Source organism: Pleurodeles waltl, chromosome 4_2 (assembly GCF_031143425.1).
Source record: "Pleurodeles waltl isolate 20211129_DDA chromosome 4_2, aPleWal1.hap1.20221129, whole genome shotgun sequence".
Lineage (NCBI taxonomy): Eukaryota > Metazoa > Chordata > Amphibia > Caudata > Salamandridae > Pleurodeles > Pleurodeles waltl.
The window spans coordinates 590,820,177-590,841,824 of NC_090443.1; the positions used below are offsets into that span (position 1 = coordinate 590,820,177).

General features: G+C 41.0%; 1 protein-coding gene across 1 annotated transcript in view; it reads right to left on the reverse strand.

Annotated features, from left to right (window-relative positions):
• Nucleotides 1–21,648, reverse strand: part of DPYD (dihydropyrimidine dehydrogenase) — a 3,199,941-nt gene that overhangs the window by 487,697 nt on the left and 2,690,596 nt on the right. Inside the window, exon 20 of the mRNA XM_069232136.1 lies at nt 13,520–13,699. Coding sequence (XP_069088237.1) covers nt 13,520–13,699 — 180 coding nt within the window. The remainder of the gene's footprint in view (nt 1–13,519; nt 13,700–21,648) is intronic.

A 21,648-nucleotide genomic window follows, 5' to 3' on the forward strand; every position in this document is an offset into this window, starting at 1 on the left:
TCCTTGTAGTTTCCTGCCTCCCCTGTCCTGGCTCCAACTGAATGAATGAACAACACGGTAGTGACAGGTCCTTAGTGTGAACGCAGGACACAGCCTTCTCAGTTGCAAGTGGATCTGTTTCCAGCTCCATCCCCCACCCTGCCAGGTGATGACCCATCCAGGCATACCTAATCCCTCTATGGTGTGTGGCTGTCAGGAAAGAATACACAAAGTCCAACTGTCAACTACACATAGTAAAGTGATGCAGGACCAGGCTGCAAGTACAAAATATGGCAGCAAAATTACAACTTTCTAAAAGTGGCATTTTTAAAACTATTACTTAAATTCTGACTTTACCATTAAAGCGGATTTTTTATTACAATTTCTCAGACACCAAATATGAATGGTTCACCTGATCCCAATCAAACATTAGCACTCACTAAATGTAATATGTTAACCCAATGTTAGGTTATCGGACAGGTAGGACTTGCAGTAGTGTAAAGCCAAAGTATGAGTTTTTCACTACAAGCAGATGTAACACTTAAAAGAACATGTCCAACATTTTCAACACACTGCACCCTGCTCTATAAGATGTCAAGGGCTGAGCCTAGGGGTAACATATGTATTAGAAAGAAAGGTTGAGACATGGAAAAAGTTTTATTTTACTAGGTCAAAATGTCACTTCAAACTGCACACACAGGCTATGATAGGATGGAGAAGGGTTTCAAAGGCAACTTAAGAGGGTAGCATATTGAGTGATGCAGGCCCACTAGTAACATTTAATTTATAGGCCTTGAGTACAAGTAGTACCATTTTACTACAGATTTAAAAGTAAACTGAATGTTCCAATTTGATGCAAGCCAATTTTACCATGTTTAAACAAGAGAGCACACACGCTTTAGCACTGGGTAGTGGTGGTAAAGTGCAGAGAGTCCTAAAGCCAACAAAAAGGAGGAGAAAGGCAAAAGGTTTAGGGGAAGACCACTCTAAGGCTAACAATTACTTTGAAAGGTCCTGTATACAAAACAAGTAATATTGTAAATCAGACAGACAAGACAACCATTTTAAACACAGTGAAAACTTGCTTGGACTACATACCTTTGTCATATTTGAAACACTTTAAATAAATAAAGCAAATAGACAGAAAGGAATAGTTTTCAGGGACTTTTTTTTTTTACTTTAGGAAATCGCAACAGTAAAGCTGAAAACACTTTCCATGTACAGCACAGGGAAGTGAATTGCTCTAAAGCTGTCTTTTCCAGCAGCAAGTCTCACAGTGCAGGCACATTCTGTGAGTTAGGTGAAGACTCTAGTTCTTTATTACATTTTTGTGATATTCACTGGCAGCTGTTAAAGGAGGAAGGTGTAATGTTATGTAGATTGATACTGTAATGAGGTGTGTCTCAGATCCGAGCTGGGAATCTTCTAGGTAGATATTGACCGGCTAAAAGCCAACCAAATGCAGACTTTGGGTACTGTATAAATGATTCACAATAAAGTCTTACACCAACCTTGCTTTACAAATTGTTTTTCACACAGAGGCTGTGCACTTTCCAATAACACAGATTTTTTAACTATACTAAACAAACATTCTTACCTCAATTATTTGGCACAACAAATGAGCACAGTTTAAAAAAAACTATTGAGTTTAGTACTACAGATAGGAAGAATGAAAACAAGAGTTATACAGGCATTGGATGAGTATATACTGAAAGTGGGTAAGATAAAAGGCCCTCAGATTTTCATACATTTGCATGAAGACATCCACACAAAGAAAGGGTGTAGCACAATGATCACTCAACCATATGCATTCACAAGGAATTCCAAATAAGAAACTGTCATATAATTTTGAGTATCTGGCCCTAACCACTGTACTCTTTAATAATTGTATATCTAATTTGCCTCACAGTCTTTATTTGTTTGCTCAGAGTATGACTTTTCAATCAGAAGTGTAACTAAAATGACCGATTCTCAGAAGGGAACCTGTGTTAACAAGTGGCATCGCCTATCAGTATCAAAATATTAACAGTAAATAGTTTATAATTAAGGCTCCCTGTTTTCTGTTTTTACTAATTTTTACAGTTAATACAGACATAAAACCATATATTTTCCTGCGTGCATGAATTTTTAAATGTGGATAAAAATGGAAATTAGGGTGATTTATCAATGACTATACATGAAATCACTCATGATTGCCAGGCCAATAGATGTGCAGATTAAGAGGGAAGGGTTTAAAAAAAAGGGATTTTAGTAATGAGGTTTAACCAGCAGTAGATATGCACATATTTTATTCTAAAATGTGCATATTTTCATATAAGTGCATTGATTTATCATATGTGGGTGTTTGTATCAATGAAATCTGTCAGGCATTCACATATGAGTGTGCACATTATATGTTAAATAAATGTGGAAATATACTACTTTCAGCTTTTTTTTTTTTACGAAGACCAAAATAAATATGGATCAAGAGAAATAAAATATTTAAAAAATTAAATATGGATAAAATCACATAAAAATGTAAAAACAAAGACCATAAAACCAGGAGGCCTATTTATAATGCTAAAATCTGGTTTAATTGTAATCCTCCCTTTGTTGCAGATGGAGCATTTTTTTACATCACTTACTATGTGTTGCTCTGGTGGAAAGCTACACCTTGTGGTGAGAATGTTAGTGACCTTAATTAAGCCAAGCCCTCCTCAGTTATTTCCTTTTTCTTGGGTGTTGTGACATAAGTGCTCACTCCGCAGCCCATACATTTGGGGATTCCTACTTGAAGACGGAGAAGAGTCCTTATTGACAGCAATGATTCATGTATCTGTCAGAGGACTGTGTCCAGTGCAAGTGAGTGTAGCTTTCCAAAGATAAGTCAAAGAATCCTAGTCCCAAAGAGATGTGCAGAGCTAAAGACTCCTAAAATGCAATAGTGAATATGCCAGTGATTCCTCTCGACATTGCACCTCTCGACAATGCACCATTGTACTATAAATACTGCCACATTTGGTGTTAATGTAGTAGCCTTGCAGCCGTTCTGCAATAAATAGCACTTCATGACAGCACAGAGAACAGTGTGCCAATAATGTGTTAAAAGGGGGAAGGTGCCTCTTAGACATGACCACTTTATGGCTGTATGTCAGATTATCTTGTTCAAAATGCATTACTACAAACATTTTGTAAGCAGAATATTGACTACTAGAATATTGTGAGGATAAGTATACATACATAAGCATATGTTTACTATTCTTTATAGCATATAGATTTAAGGTGCATTGATACTGAGTAAGGTAAAGTTGTACTTAAATATACCTATTTACCTTCATGAAATTATGGAAGTTAATATTATTTTCCAGGTACAATATTTAAAACCCAATATCGTGGTAGACTATTTAATCAAGTATCATACCAAGAATATGCAGATTGAGACTTGAGTTAAGACAAAAACAGGCAAAGCACTAGATTACAAAGAAGCAAAGAAAAGAGCACCAGAAGGGGTTTATCAATCCAACAGGATAATGAGAAGCTCTGATGAAGAGTGGACATTCTTCTATATTTGGGGACACAAAACCCACAAAAATGATACCCTTTGAGCTTTGCATGTCAAATCTGAATGAAAAAAGAAAGATATGTGAAAACGTATGGGCCCTCACCACCATTATGGATTTTTGATGTGTCGATTTGTTAGTTATGTTGAGTTCTCACAGGTTTCCCAAACACATTCAGGCCAGTTGTTCTGTGGATGCAAAAACCTTGTGAATTATTTAATCTTGTGCTGTATGTTTGCTCAGTAACAGGACAGTCTTGTGCCTTCATTCACTTCTTGGGTCATATCACAATACACTTGTTGGCTAGTGCTATTAAGATAGTGTCTGCACTAAAATAAATTTACCAACATATTTTTAAAAAAGGATTTTGAAAGTGGTAATGTGTAGCAAGAACGTTTGCACACATTTGTTGTGTAGTATTTTGTTGTGTTGGTGATATGTTTTTTTATGGTGCGGTCTTACTTCTGCATTGTTGCAATGTGTTGTTTTGTTGTACTACAGCTTGTGTGTTGCTTTTTTGTTTTGACTGTCTTTTTGTGATGTGCCATCTTATGTTTCAATTGTGGTGCTATGTTGCTTTTGTATGTTTTTATGTTATGTTTAGTTGTTTACTAAACAGGTCAACAAACTCTGCCATCTTTCCAGCCAAAATCACCTCATGCCTTGAAAGTTTCTGTGATGAACAACCACTTACCACTTTCCAAAGTGGTAAAATAGCGCTGCTCCATTATTACAACCTCTTAAGACAATAGTCAGCCCCAAACTGTGGCCGCTGACAACGGTGACTTTATGTGGTACAGTCCCATGTGTGTAATATTGTATGGGAATATAAAGGCAAAACTGATATTGATTATCTTTGGTGTACACATCTTTAGGATTACAGGTAGATAAACATTTGCAGCTTTTTGTATGAACAGTGAATCAGTATTTTTTATTTTCATAATAACTTTGGTACCATTTGACATATCTACGTGACATATTCCAATAAAAGTAAATTTTATTTTGGTTCAACATCACAAATTTCATGATCTGTAAAGGGGGGTGTGGTAAGGAAGGGTAACAAAATCAACTTTTTCCTTTTTAACTCCAATGCAGATTTTTCACCAATGTAGAGAAAAATGGCTAAAAGGAATTACATGACACTTGCCATGAAAATAGAATTGTATTCAAGGAAGAGTCTTTGCTTGGTTTGTTGTATAGCCCTCAGAAATTAGCATTTAGAAATATATACCACAGAGGCTTGAAAGAGATAAAAATGTAGGTATAACTGGACAGTTAATCTGAGGCTCATGTACCATCCATGAAATTAATTTGAAAAATAATCAAATCCTATTGATGAGGAAGCTCATTTTCTATCAACCATTTCAAGTCACTGGACCCTGGAACGCTGATTGGCTGTCCCCAATATAGAAAAAAAACTGCTCCATCAGCCATTACAAGATATAGGTCATCCATTGTCCTGAAACACAAAAGAAATAAGCCACAAATAGGCAAGTGGAGGACGCCCAAGCACATAGGCTCAGGTGGAAGCCTAAAGTTATTCCCCCTTAAGTTAAAATATAAAAAAGTACAATATGTTCCAGGGTTTGTGGACCCTGACACAGGGTTTTCAGAACCCACCACTTCTCCAAGGGCTGAGAACCCTGGCTCACGTTTTGTGAACTCCAGCTTGTCAAACACCCAGCTTGTGTAACCATGTTGGACCCCCACTCAGGACTTCATATCCTCAATCAGGGTTTGCAAACCAACACAGACCTAGGGGCCTTTGTTGGACCTAATCTGGGTCTGTGGTCCCAATACCAGATCACTGAACCCTGAAGCGAGGCCTACCAATTTATGTGGGTTCAGAAACACAAACTGGGGTCTTCTCCCCCACGAAGAAAGGAAGCAACTTTTGCTTGCCTATCTGAAGGTAATGTACCATGTGGATTGGGCAGTGGGTTCAGCTAATTGCCTTTGCAAAGGCTGGGCACGGCATGTTTTGACTACCCACTGTGGCTTGGCTCAGGGCGGTCTTACCCTGTGGTCAGTCCCCAAGGAGGATTCAGCGCAGGGTCTGACCATAGTTTTATTTAATTAAGATGTGTTTTCCAGTGTGGCTGCTTATTGTTTTAAATATTGTGCTGGCATACGTTTTGCATTTGTTGTGTGAGGTACAGTTTGCATTGCAAATTTATAATTTATGGTTTGCAGAGCTAATGATTGGGGATTTCCAGGTTTATTTTATAATCACAACTGCTACTAGTGGCTTTTAAAGGGAATTTCAGGGTTTTTTGTAAACATACATTAAGGTGTTGTGACCAACGTTAAGGATACTGTCAAAATACTTGTCTTTATTTCTTTTAGCAGGAATGGTAAAAGTGTTTTACTAGTAGTTGTCTATACATGGATGTAGTGGTGCATGTCTGTAGGGCTGTGTCATGATGAAGCCTAACCCCTACTAAGGATTAACTTTATCATTGCTCGGAGATGGTAGACTGTAGGGCCTGCCCAAAGGCCAAACATTGTGCAAATGCACCTTGAGACTAACCACCACTTCATGTAAGCGTCAGTCATTTGCAACTGCAGTTTGACACAGGCAAGCAACCTACCATGTAGCCAACCACCAATTGCACATGAAGGGGCATATATACAAGCCCCTTGCACTGCTGACACATCACTTTGTTTGGCGCACTAGTGGCACAGAGTGCAAACCCCTATATACAAGGCCACACAAAAGCCAGTTTGTGTGGCTTTTCATGGCCTCGTAGATTTTATGTAAAGCAATGCAGTCTAATCACTGTATTGCCGTACACTGCATCAGGGGGCATTCCATGGGCATGGCAATGGATTTTCACATGCAACACCCATGGGTTTTGATGCATTCTGAGGTTTACGAGGCAATGTAAACCTGGGAATGCATCAAAGTCTTTTGTCTCCCTATGTCAGGCACAACAAGGAGACATCTCTTTATTTCTCGATGTTCTTTCCTCTTTCTATGTGTCCTTCAATGTGCAGCACACATAAAAAAGGAAGACATCTCCATGGATTGTTTTTATGCGTAAAGATGCCCCTTGATGCACAAAAACTATCCTGCATTCAATGCAGGCACCCTTGCACAATGATACAAAGGTGCCTGTATTGGTGCAGGGAGCAAATTGTGCACCAGCACAGGGGGGAACGACAGAAATGCACTGTATCTCATAAATATGGTGTATTTCTGAACCTTCCAAATTGGAGTAGGGCATCAAAAAGATTTGCAACTCTGCCCTACACCAATTTGTTGTAAATATGCCGCCAAGTTTGCAAGTTAAGCAGAATTTTTGTATTTCAGCTTTCATAGAAATCCATCAGATGGTTTCAAAATTATTAGTAATTCAGCATTTTTCATCACCGTTAAATTTACCTCTCAGTCATATCTACATGAAACCATATCTCCTCACTTGGCTTAATTTTACTGAAAACTAAACATGTTTGTTCCTGATGAATTTTGTGGAGATTTGCCAAAGAGTGCCCAAGTTATTAATTAACAAGTTTTTCTCTCTACTTTTAACCAAAACATTCTTGATAAACGTAGGAAATAGATTCTGCACATCAAATACCCCTGGATTTTTTGCTTTCTGACTACCCGGTTTTAGGCCTTTACTGTGAGTAAGTTTCATTACCTGAGTCTCACTCACAGTAAGGCCTGTGGAAATTGACTAAGTGTTAATCAGTAGTGTCCACCTTTTAAGATAAGGCCACTGCTGCGCTGTTGAGGCTCTGGGTTGGGTTACAAATACAGAAGAAGCAGCTAGACAGTTCACAGTTAAATGTGATTTGATTTTTTTTAAAATGCATATTTTAAATCTGTGGAGTATTTGCTGACTTCTAATTATCAGAACCATATCCTTTAATCCGCCTCACACCCAATCCGTGAACCATTACCACAGCTGTTCAGCCTTCAGAAACAATTACTGAAACCTCAGACACTTCAGCCAAGCAGTTATTTCACTCATTCTTTCCAGAAATAAAAATATTCCACTGGTCTCCTCATTGATGAAGGGGATGTATCTCAAGATAGTAAGAGACAAAATATAATTCTGAAATAATATTCTATCCAGTATTTTGACAACCACAAGATTGTGAAGGTAAGTATTTATATTTTGGCATAGATGTAATACTCCTAAATCCATACCTTGAAGATTTATAAATCACCAAGGTACACAAATGTGGAGTTAGGAATAATACTTACCTTCACAGAACCTTACTGGTCAATATTCTGACTGCATAGTTTGGCGGGACAATGTTTAAAACCAGCGGCAGCCACCAGAAATCTCAAGGGATGTGGGTGCGGGAGAAATAAAAAAATAATTTAAAAAAAACATACCTGTTCCTGTCGCCACCTGTCATGTTGCTCCTCTGCTCTTCTTCTGGTGTACCAGCATTTGCTGGGACACCAGCAGAGGCTCCCCAGCAATCCTGGTTCTACTCTCGTGCTAAACCTAGCATGAGAGCAGCATCAGGATTGGTCTGACCAGCTTGGACTGCTACTCAGACACTGCCCTGGTAGCTGTGCAGTTTCTCCAGCCTGGCTGAGTAGCACAGCCGGGTCTGAGAAACCTAAGTGTGCATGTGTGTTTGGCCAGCCTGAGACGCCGGTCAAACACACATGCGCACTTAGTGCACAGATTGCACGCCCCCCTCCCGTGGCCCAGCCTCGCCTCTCCCTGCTCCTGCTGATGGCTGAGCTATCAGATCAAGGATAAAACAATAATGAAATATTGTTTTATTGTTCAGCTCCTGACTTAGCCAGGAAGGTGATGCTCTTTTAACATTGCGAAGGAGACACCCCTGTTTAAAAATGATATTGTGGTAGAACACTATTGAGGTGGGTGGTGGAGTGTCAAAACTACATTTCCACAGTAAGTAGGTTCAAATATAAAATAAAACAATAGTGCAAAAATGAACCAGAAACAGTGCTTCCTTTTAAATCCAACAATGCCACAATGTTGCTGTATATGAAATGCAACCCCAATTGCCTTATGTCAAGACCAGGACCAATGTTATGAATGCTTTTACCTAGGGGACATTTTACCATTACTCCTGTCAATGATGCTTTGTGTGATAGTTCTAGGGAACTGTGATGCCCGTCAGCTGATAGCACCATACGCAGCTGTCTAGTATTGCCTGCCAGAGCACCAGAGCTAAGTCATGGTTCATTAAAAAGGGTTCCATGGCCTTTTAGCTTATTCTAGAATAAAGCTTACGCACACCAAACACTGGATGCCTTATAAGTGTGTTCAACTGCTGAAGATGCTACTGGCATAACACAACAGAATAACATAAATTAATGACACAATCACTCGGCTAGATACTAGTACGCGTTCATAACAATGTACATTCTTTTCTCTTATAGTCTTAGGAAATGTGTTTTCCCTTACAGTACAAGCGACTAGATGCTTTGCTCCTTGGGGTTTACTTCTTGACATTTACACTTATCTCACCCTTCTTGTCCACAGCCCCCTTCATTTTTGCAGTGGATTTGGAAATGTACAAACATTTGTTTTTGTCGAACGCTCCATAACGGCTGTCTCCCATCTCCTCTGCGCTCGTTGCTGCAGAAACTGCGGCTCGGGGGTTTATTTTAAGAAACTGCTTTTTACGTCACAGTTTGGCTACAAGATTCCGAACAGACCTCTGGAAACTCTTACACATTAGGTAATGACAATGTTGCATAGAGGGAAGCATAAACAAAGCGAATAATTCTAGTAAAGACTGTGCAATCCTCTATTTGTATTTTAAGAGCCGATCCCCCTCCCCGCTCCCTTCCCCCCGCCCCTCCTCTGCAAAGGACTCTATGTGAAGGAACACAATAACGGGGAGGGGGGCATTGTGGCGGTTTACACCGAACCAATCCTTAAGTCACCGTACGGGGAACGGTAGTACAGACAGTGTTAGAACAGAAATGGTACGTGCCTCGAAGGGTTGGAGCAAACACCTATTTCGAGTGATTTCCTTATAGCTTGACAATTAAACACAATGCTCGTGGAAGTCGGCTGATCCCGGACATAATAAACAACAGCGGGATGGGATTTGTTGTCTACGGTTAAATCTGTCTTACAGTGGGCAGACGACCTAGTAACCTGTTCTGAACATTCAATGATACGTTGCCAATTAGCAATGTATCATAACTGCAAACGAATATGCTTGTTATCTGCGTTTATACCGTAGAAAACATCATTAAAGTGGCGTAAGTGCACAGAGGCGACCTGACTGGTGAGAAACCTTGTGCGAGAGGGCGGGGTCGGGCGGTTGGTAGCTGCTACAAATGGGCAGAATACCTTGGCAACAAACGTGGTACCGAAACGAAATAATAATGCTCTTGGTGTTTGGCGTGCTTCAATTATGCCAACCGCACAAGCCTAGGATTCTTTGACATTGTTAGGGGTTAGCGCCTGACAACCAAGCAATACAGCTGTACAGCAAGAACATACTTAAGACAAATTAAATTCGAGCACTCAAGATATCTGTCTTCAAACGTTGTTCAGTACACGTTTTTCACACTACTTGCTAACATTGTTTTTTTGTGATCAGGCTTTGTTCTGGCAGATGGTTCTCCTAGTCATGAAAACCTTCTCCACGCATGACCTCCATATTTAACTTGTGAGCACAGGGCAATTTTCCTTCTTTCGAATCCAGAAATATCACAATAAGCCCACGAGGATTCATTCATATTATATATATTTGGACCACAAACAGGACATTTTAGTGGGCATGCAGAGAACGTTCTTTCTTGGATTACCTTCACTTACTGAGCATAAAGGGAAAAAAGGTAATACCTAGTGATGACTAAGGCCATGGGCCTGATTGTGAATGGTCAGTTACATTTTCTTCCCTGACAAAGACTCTTGTTAACACAGGAAATACATTCTGCCGTGTGTCGTCATTACTTTAACACCTGCAATTTTCCCCAGGTAAATGTCCACAGTTCCAATCTGAGAAAATTTGCCAGTGGAAAAAAGAATGGTAAATAAGATGGCGTTGAATGTGCTCCAGAAAACACCAGGCTATTACTGCAATTTATCATTTAAGCGTTAAACTAGGAATCAGAGGTATTTATCTCAACTGGTGAATACTGCACTCGTGTATTTACCGGTGTGGTAAATTTGTCAGCCCCATCAAGCTCATTCCTAATGCCTACATGTCATTATCCTAAAATGAAGTGCCGCAAGAGTGCCATTAATTGAATGAGTTGTTTTTCATACAAGAAAACAAGAAAACTGGGCTTTCTAAATACATTAATTGATAGCCATTTTTAACTGTATGATTATTTTCCAATACTTATGAAGCACTGAGGCATCTATTCAACCTATCAGTATCATGTCCATTAAGTGTGGTTGTTCGGAAGTTGTCAAAAACACAAATACTTTTCTTTGCCACACGTTTGGTAATTTATTCTGTGGCGCCGTGTTCGCGCTTGCGTTTATTTAACTGGTAAACATTTCAATCAGAAATACTGCACGTGGAACTGTTGTGTGCTATGAGCACTTGGCAGAAAATGGTTTTGGGGCGAATAAACAAATTGAGGGGTGGAACGTCAGAAATTATATGGACAGCATAACCCTTGGTTCCCTTGATTTCATGTGGTTAGGTGGCAGAGGGAAGTGCACTGCTATGCACGCAGTGGTGGTCTTATTGAGTGCTATGGATTTCAAGGCATTCTTCTTGGCAATGTTTATTTTTGCAATTGTATATAGCCCGGACCTGGCACAAGAACATTAAAGTGCTTTACATAGCACTAAATTACATTACATAAACTCGGATTTTTTTTGGCATGCACGTTTAAATGATGCGCTCAGTATCACAGGATTTTGGGCCACCCCCTTGACTCTAGCTTGGTTCCCCAGTTCCAAAATTAGCAGCTTTGGCCGTTTGGGACATGATTTTGATAAAAGGATATATTTAGACATTGTGTATGGAAATCTGTGACAGACTGGAGTCAGTCTGCCTGAATTGTGAGGGAGGAGCTAAATGGGACATTAGAAAATGTGCAAAGGTGAACAACCTGTGGAAGTGAAACTGAGGACTTTTCAAAGTGTTTGAAGAAATACTGGAAAAGAGATAGAATGAGACTACAATTACAGGTATGGGTAATTTCCAATCTCCGCACAAAGTAGTATTTCTTCGGGGATCAGAATTTCAAGATTTCCTGCAAACAGGCACTCCCTCTATTTTTTCCTCATACATTTAAGTAGTCAAACGTTCCAACATTTACAATGGGGACAATTCTGTAAATTCTGATGAATCATATTTTGGTGTGAAAAATACCAGCTCATGATTTTCCCAAGGACAATTAATGTGTAAGACACTAATGATTCTAAAGTGAGTCAGAGCTACTCCCAGACAGTACTTCTGTTGACCGTGTCTAGATGTTGTGGGGTGGTCCACATCAATGAAAGTAGAAAGATGCTCCTGCTTTTAGACAAAGGTGTGGGATTTCGGCCCGTAATGATCACGCATCAGAACTCACTCAGACCACCTAAACGAGGAGGAGAGGTGCGTGAAAAGCCCCTTTTGATAGTAACCTAAACTCACCCTCAGTACTGCAGTGAAACAAGCTACACTCTTGGCGGCACACGTCACATCACCAGAGATGCCACAGTCTTAGGTAAACGAATTTTCCTCCACAGCATCCTCCTTTGTCCCTAATTGCAAGCATGACAGGATAGGGTACAACCATGTGCTGTATTTACCGGTTACGTTAATTACTGACTATTCGGGATTTACAGGAGGAATCGTGCTCACTTTCGGAAGATGGACTTGTGGCTCAAGCCCCCAAGTTCAGATATAATTCACAAGAAAGGCAGGAATAAGAGACAACAAGTCTCATAAGAAGCTTTCTGAATCCGACGAGGAATGTCCGTGTTCTCTCGTTCAGAGCAAGAAAAAATGTGCTGTGAAACCTTTTAAATGCATACGCGGTGTAACTCACGTACCAAAGATAAAGTGTTTTAATAAAGGATCACTAAAGCAAGGTCAGTATTTGTTTAGAAAAGTGAAACACAACTGGAAAAGAACAGCGTTTAGTTTGATTTTTTCATACGAATTTAGCAGGTGAAGAAAAACGCGGACCAGAAATGGACTGATTTCTGAAATGATCCAATTAAATTTAAATAGATGTACGTGATTTGGGAGGCGTGCTTTGGTCCTCCAGAAACTCAGAAGATGTGCACTTTATATTGCGTTGTTTTATTCTATGCAATTTTCCAAAGCTCTACAATTTGGTCTGTCTTAGGAAACGGTGTTTCCAATTTAAGATGCTGGAAGGCTTTTGTGCTGCTTGTCAATTACGCTTTAGATAGACTAAATTATATGTTTTTTTTTTTTTTTTTTTTTTTTTTTTTTTAGAAAGAGAGAATAAAAACACCATCCGACTGGCAGAAGGTTTCTTTGTGCCTGGAGAGTCTACCTACGTCCTCTCAAACGTACGATCACACAATGAGCAGCTTCTTGCTGAAAGGCCCATTATAGGATACCATTCGGCGAGCCCCAGAGCGCTGACAAGGCCACCTCTTTAAATACCTCGAGTTTGGTTACCATGAAAGTAAAAAACGACCCTTCATGTTGTAAACTATTTGCAAGCACAAATAAAATCAAACCACCTTCCTTGCTGCAATGGAGTTAACCTGCAAAAATACATTTGTTTCCCCCATCAAAGCATCCGACCTGATCCAAGTACCTTAGAGGACATCTGCTCCTACCATACCCATCCTTCTGGTCACCATGGCAACGTGTAGCATCTCGTTTTCTTTGTGATGCACCATTCTTTCCTTGTTCAGGAACATCACTTTACAAGATGTAATTTGCCGGCTCAGTCCAGGCTTTACAAATTCACTTCTCTTCAAGAGCACAACTTCCTCCAATAACCAGACCCAGGCACACCTCACAGCTCCTTCAATGTTTGGATGTTGTGATTCCCGGGCTGGCATTCGCGACACAGAGAAACAATAACACAATTAACTTGCGGAATGAGGCCTTACCTGCCCCACAATGTCGGGGATTCTTGGCACTGGTTTGCCTTTCTGGTGCTCTATGGTCGGAGGGCTTTGACCATCCCAGCTGTGTAGCTCCTCGATACTGCTGAGATAAAGCAGCGCCTTGAGGCCGGTACAGTAGTCTTGTATTAGCGTGAAATCTTGATTTTGTACTGCACTGCAAACCTGAAGGCACAACAAATAGACAAGTATTTAAGTCGTTTTTTAGACATTTCTCTGGTTGCAAACTTACAAAAGTTGCACACTATTTTATGGCAAACACATGTACTGACGGCTGATGAATTTAAAGGTAACACCCACTTGCAGTAAAAACATGATACAAGGTACCACTAGATTAGAGTGGAATAAACAATCCAATACAACGTCTTGAACTGCAGGTGCTGAAGAAGGACCAGTAGCTCAGCACATTTTAATGTATTTAATTGCATTTTGGTTCGTAGCAGCCTTTTGCTGAAATAACTATTCATGATAATCCCGTACCTTGGTGTATTACACAGAGCTCTGGTTTTACTTAACTGTGATACCTAATATGTAAAAGAGGAAGTGCGATGGCAACGATTTGTTTATAAACCCATGGTCAACACTCACTCTAATAGTGGCGTCACAAGAAGTGCATTTTAAAAGGGGGGAGGATGCACATTGCATCACAGTTAAAAGCGATGGCACCACCTTCAAAACAAATGATATCTATCTATCTATCTATCTATCTATCTATCTATCTATCTATCTATCTCCCAGTGAAGGTCGCCACTAGGCAGTTATAGTTAAGTCAGCTATCCCATGTAAAAAGCATTTTTCATGTTGTTAATAACTGTGTTCCTGTTTGACGGATATTCTTGAAATATTTGAAAAGCTGCTACTTTTCGACTAGATTGCACATGGAAAGTTTTGGGGTGATCCATCAAACGGGGGCCCAGAGAAAAGGGAAGTCGCAAAATACAAAATCCTTATTCATTTTCCATAGACTTCTTTAAGAATCACTAGAGCAAAAACAGCTGAACGGAATTACATGAGATTTGGTAGGAAGCTAGATCTTAGTCCACAGATTGTGCTTTTTGTGATTTAAATCAGTAGTTTTTGAGAAATTAAGGTACACAAGTGTTTGTATATCTGGACTCCTGGGTCCACAAGAGGTTCCAGAGACTCTCACGGGAGAGGCAGTTTAACAATAGAGCATTTTGATTGGCCCAAAATCTCTTTTTGAAGTGGGACTTAAAAAAGTTTTCAAACATTTTGACTGGCCCACTTGGTGTATCCTATCCAGGCTCCATTGTATCTTGCCTCAAAATGTGCCTAAGTCCTAGTCTACTATGACCATTGGACCGATTTACTCCTGTGGAAGTCAGACTCCTGTGGGAGTGAGAGCTCTGACAGGCTGTCAGCAACATGAGAAACATTTTGCTGGAAGACATTACAGGACTGAGGGATTTGGTCTCCTGCACTGAAGTTTAAAAACAAAAACAAATATAAGGGGTCAGGGTAGGGATACCATGGCACCCTAAGCTGTAAGCCCCATGGGGGAGCCAGATAGACCCACCCAAAAGCCAAGATAGAAAAAAGATTGTCAATTTTTGCTGTGATCCTGTACGACTCCTGCAGGTTAAAAACAAAATGAACAAAAAAACACAAAAAGGTGTTAGGGCTGCGTTTTTAAATTATAAGCCCTGGGAAACCTAGACCCCAGGGCTGCACTACATATGGGGAGGGGGAGACGTGGCCACCATCACCAGGCCATTTTCCGCTATGGGGATCCCATTCTCTGGGGCCCAAAATATTTTTCATATTGGAGGGGGCGCACAGTCCCCAAAGGTACACACCAAAGGCTTGGGATTAAGAGACTTTCGGGGGATTTGGCCACAGGGCCAGACAGCAGGCCAAGACCTGTGGCCAACTTGCAGCTGTGCATGGTCAAAGGCTTTGTGTAGTGTGGGCTTGGCTGTCTTCCAGGAATTGGAGACAGGAGCCCTGCAGCTAACCCCATGCCCCACACAATCAAAGGCCATGTGCGGTGTGGGGTTGGTTGCCTCCGGATGGCTGACTGTGGGAATTTGGACACCAGGCCTGGCTGTAAGCCATGCACTGCAGCCAACCCCATGCTGTGCTTGATGAAATGCTGTGCGCAATGTGAGGTTGGCTATCGGTGGGGGGTTTCTCAAGGGGCCTGGGTGCAGATAGGCCATGTGGCCAACCCTCCACCGCAAATGGCCAAAGGCCATATGTGGCAGGGGTTGGCTTACGTATTGTAATAAAACAGTACTTTACGTTAAAAATATCCTAGAAATTCACTGAAAAAAAAGGTTAAAGGAAGATTATAGTTTTATAAAAAGGGCTGTATTTTGTTTACCAAAAAACCTCCTAAATTCACTGAAAAAAACAAAGGCTAAAGTAACGTTATACTTATGTGGATATGTCACTGACAATATTAAAAGTTTGAACTAAAAAACACTGAAATTCACCAACTATAGTCAGCAGGGCTCACTAAAACTTACCCCCTGTTATATACTGTTCGTGACCTTACATATTACTACATGTTCTATGACATTTATGCCATCAAAAATAGGGTATATTTTTATAGAGCAAGATGACACCAAAACAACAAAAAAATCAAGAAAAGAAATCAGAGATATGCATTTTTAAAGATGTAAGTTAACATAGCACCAAAAAGTACAAAGCACCAAGGGTAGTCAATGGTCATAGTAGGCTAGGATTTAGGCATAATTTGAGGCAAGATACAATGGAGCCTGGATTGGATACACCAAGTGGGCTAAACAAAAAGTTTGAAAACTTTTTAATGTCCCACTTCAAAAAGAGACTTTGTCATTTTTTAAAAAAGAAAATCGTTTACAGTCCCAATGCAGAATGCAAATGTTTCACCAGCAATACTGTAGCTGCAGCAATGTAACTGAATGCTGGATGAATGACACAAGTTGGTCCCACTGGAGATTTGCAGCTTAAAAATCTAAGTCCCAATGCAGAATGGTACTTACTAATTCTTTCAGAGGTGTTGGGACCCTTGAGCAGAAGATAGCTGACATTCACTCCAGCACTATAGAACAGTCAGTCTTATATATTTTCAAGGAGGTTCTGGTAAAGCTCTAGAGGAAAAGTTTTTTTAAGTTTGTAAACTTTTGTCTGGTGCCTAAACTACCACAAGAGTACACTGGTGAGCTTCCCACGATGCCAGTAGAGGCAACCAGCAGGGTCCAGTTCAGGTTTGGTTACTATTGGTCACCTGGAAAAAGGTCTCCTGCACCTTACTGTGTCCCTGTAGCCAAACAGGAAGTCAGCCAACTGAACTTTGGAGTCCACCTCTCTCCCTGTGTACAAGAGGGAGCGTAACCTTCAGGTCTCCTCTCAGGATACAGAGAGACGGTGCAGCCCTTTTCTGGTCCTCTGCAGGTCCAGAAAGTGTTCTAGGGACGGTGCTTTGGGGTGCTACATCTAACCCTTTGGATTAAAGTAACATACCAATTGTTCCAGGAGTTCCCATTTGCCATACTGTAAACAATCTCACAGTGTTCCTCTCTCTCAAAATCCAAGATGGGAAACCCTTCTCCACTATGGAATTTGTGTGCCCAGCCAGAGCAGTCCCCTCCTCTGTATTCACACAAAATTGTTTCTGGGAGTAGTTTCGCTCCCACTGGGTTTGGTGCCAGCCTCACTATTAAGAGAAAGCCTTGGGGATTTTAAGGTGTCATCTAACATTTACTTGTGACAGGGAAGGCCCTTTAGAAGTAAAGTTTCTGGGCCCAGCCCAACTGTCCCACTTTCCAGTGAAGGAAAACACCTTTCCACTCCCAGGCCATTGTCTCTGCCCTGGGTGGGTAAAGAGTTGCACCCCATGCGGAGTTTGCAGAGTTTCCACACTCCACACAGAGTTGTGAAAAACTCTGCAAAGTGACATGGAGCAGAGTTTTCTCTCTCTGGCAGCATTCCAATATTAAGCTCGGAAGCAGGAAAAAATACTAAGATGGCGAGTGCGAGTAAGATTTCTGAACTCAGGCAGTCAGAGCAGCTCGCTACTGCTCACGTTGAGAAAGCTGCTGCTCACATTGAGGAAACTGCTGCTCAAGTAGAAAATCTACTTGAGAGGCAGAAAGAAGTTAGTGACCTCTGGCGCTCCATGTGATGCCTTTCACGCTGATTTTACAGTGCAGGAGAAACTCCTGCCTGAAAATCAGAGCAACTTACCCAAAATCTGAGTAGTGTGATGGTGTTTTTCAGCACTTACACGGAACACCCCGAACTCATCCCAGGCCTACTCATAAGCAGTTTTCACACCTCATTCACAACAAATGTATATGAAGTAGAGGTTGGTCAGTTGCTGGAGAGCTACTGCAATTTACCTGCTTGGGGCTTCATGCAGAGTACAGGAAAAAAAAATAAAAGTTACATTTGCTATATATTTAATAAAGATTAAGCTTTAATTTTCTTAAATATAAAAATATGGGATGCAGCCTGGTGAATGGGAGGATGGAGGTGCTTCATTAGGGCTCTGTGCTTGAATACACACATGAACTAGCACTGGTGACCCCAGTGATTTACAGACAGAATACTTATCATTGAGAAGGGAAGCGGGGAGGTGTAGCTGTTTCCACAACCACTAAAACTGGTGAGGAATCCTTGGGGGGCCTCATGTTGGGCTGACAATGGAAGGAGGTAGTGCAGCCTAGAGACAGAGAGGAGACTGAACAGTGAACAGAGAGGCCTGGGGAGCAGTCCCATAGTGCACTGGGAGCCAGTAGTGCTGAGAAGGGCTCTAGCTCAGGGCATCAAAGAGCCAGGGCAGTTATACATAATACCTCATTTACTCCCCGTTGGAGAGGGGCTACCACGTATCAACAAAGATTAGCACAGATCATGAAAAAAGAAAAATGGCTGCCAGCACCCATCTCAACTGGCTTATTCTCATGGAAAGCCATGAGTTTATACGGCTAATTGTAAGAGGGATAGATCAAGTCTACTTCAAGCATAATTAACTACTTCAGGAATGGGGATACAAGTGAGACAAGATTGTTGTCATGCCATCTCAAGGAAAGGGGATTGAGTACATGGTAAATCACATAAATTAAAGGAGAGTTGTCTTTGAACACTACTGGGTTAAGCCTGCAGACCCCATGCTAAATACAAGTGGAATATTACTGAGTTTGACATCATTATTCATTCACTTAATGACTCTAGGAGGATCTGTACATCACATTTTAAACTGAACAACAAGTAAAGAATCAGGACATAGAGGTTTCTGAGGATCACCATTCCATGTAATTAACAGTTAAAACCCAGCTAGGAATGAGACTGGAAACAGGATGTCCAACTAATTGAATTGGATCAGCCGCAAGCCATACTGTCAGATTCTGCGATGAGGGTTCGATGACTACAGGTAACCTGGAGAGGGCAGGCATAAGGATTTAAAAAAGTGATCTAATTAGCCCTGCCACAAAGTTTAAATGAACTAGTCAACTTCTCTTTATGGAAGCAGTTGAGATGAAATCCCCTAAGCCATTTGGCAAAGTTGTGCCTTAGCACAAAAGTTCACTCTGAAAACCATTTTGAAGGAAATGCCCGCTCTAGGGATGATGATGACCAAAGTCCCTGACTACACCACAAAAGAATCCGGTGATATCCACTCCTTAGGAGTGGAGATTGCCTCCTTTCACACATGTCAATAGGGGGCTTAAGACAACTGGCTCAAATCAAGAATAAAGTAACAGCCTTGATTGACTTGGGAAAAGGCCTTTTTGTATATGCAGAAAAAGAGTGTGGAGCTGGAAGACATTCATTGTAGAGCAATCTTAATTTTTCTGATATCCCAAACAAACTAGAAGGTAATGACATTATTATTTTCCCTTGCTTTGTTCCAGAAATATTGAACCTAATATTTGAACCTCAGTTTTAGCTACACAAGGCTCACAGTCTCAGATCCCATCCTTTTCGAGGATCAATTAATCTATGTCTACCAAGATTTCTCAAAGGAAATTGTCCAAGGAAAAAAAGATTTCTACTGCTACAACCATGCCTGTAGAAACTGGATGGTGTACTGGAGCTGGTAACAATTCTAATCACCTATGCTAACAAAACTACAGCATATCTTCACCCAGGCCGGCTGGTTTCAAGATTCGGTGGAGGTTTGATAATGCCCATGCCAAGACATACCAGATTTTCCTTCTACCCGCCAGGATTCATTGTGCTCTCAATGCTCCATAGAAGAAATGAAACAGCTTGAGCAAGTGACAAGATAATAGTCCACTGGCCATAAATGTAAGCATAAGACCAAGATTTTAACAGCCAGAGATAATTCAAGGTTGCTGCTGAAGCCCACATATTACCTTTCAGAAATCAATGCTCCTTGACATTCACCTCACATTGTGAATCAAAATTGTAGAGACACTGATTTCCATAGACTAACCCAAAGTAAGTACTAGAGCAAAGTGCCTATCAAGGTTTATACTGCAGCTCCCTTGCATTCAGCTTACATGTGGTGACCCCGGACACATACTCTTTGGTGAATGACACTACATTGCACTAGAGGTGGAGTCTCATACTTTTCATTACACAGAGAAGTTTTTAGATATTCACAAGGACACAGCTTTCTTATGTGAGTTAAATACATTGGGCCATCTCCCACCTCCCTCAGATACAAAGTGATGCATTCTGGAGAACGGAGCATTAGATGCAACAAACTCTAATACTTGGAAATACCAGAGGGTTTCATTTGGAGTGGGTGATGACTGTCAATCCACCCTGCCACAGAACATGACCCCTGCGGTTACAGCTTTTTTTCCTTGACTGATAGCACTCCCTTGGAGGTTAAATGACGATACAAGCAATGCATTTCTAGATCTACATACAATAATGAATTACATTCACCATAACCCTCCTGTGTCTGACTCATTCTTTAGTGCTGCTTCTATGAGTGTATATACTTATTTGATATCAAATCTCTCCCCCCCTTACTCCACCAAGATTATTGTAATTTGGACCTGTTACACCAGTGACATATGTATTCCTCTACATCTGTCAGTAGTATCCTACTAGAAATTGGGCTACTGGTTAAAAGGGGTGAAACCCTTTTCAATTAGCAACTACAGTTCTTCCTATACTGAAGTCATACCTATGCTCAACCCTTGGGTAGCTTGGCACAGAGCAGTCAGGCTCCACTCAGAGGCAATGTGTAAATTATTCAACAACTCAAACAGTAACACAACGAAACACTCCACAAAGGGATCCCACAGCAGATTTAGAAAATAGATATCCTTTTATTAATTAAAACAAGATCAAAACAACAAAAATCCAACCATTAGAACAGAGATATGCAGGTTTAAATATATTAGAAAAAATAGTGCAGAAAAGTGCAAAATGACAACTGTGGCTATCTGGTCACACTGGACCAGGGCAAAGTCACAAGTTCAGGCTGAACATGATGGAGCATGGTCCAGCCACAAGGACCCATTAATACCTGCTGAAAAGAGCACCTTAAATCCTGGTTTGTAAAGGTCTGCAAACATCAGCACTGAAGATGCCTCACACAGCAGAAGCAATTCTTTGGTTCTGCAATGCAGCAAGGCTGCAGTGCGAAGCTGTGCAGTGTTATTGAGAGCTCCGTTGATGAGGAATTGCAATGCAATGTCTTGTGCTGAGGATTCATCACACAGTTGGGGTGATGTGTCAGCTACGAGTTGCTGTGAGGCTGCAATCCAGAGTGCTTCATCATTGTCGAGGCTGTCATTGATGAGAGATCAAAGGGCATGCACTGAGAATGCATTGTGCATTGGAGGTTCCAGTGCCACAATGGTCTGCATTGGAATGCAGGTTTTTGGGATGGTTCCTATCCACACAGTGGCAGCGAGGTATAGGTTCTGCCTGGGCGTGCACAGCACAGCAGAGGAGATGCAGCAGTTTTACTGGATCAACAGAGGCTGGGAGAGCACCTGAGTCCCACTTCCAAGGGTCCAGGACTGGGGTGGTATCACTTCGCAGGGTAAACCCACAGATGATAGAGTCCAGGTGCAAGGTCATTGGAAGCCTGGGGCTTTAGATCAGGAGGCCATCCAACTAGCCCTTGGACTCACTCTGGGTTCTGGGTTCAAGAAATGTAGTCCAGACCTTCTCATCCA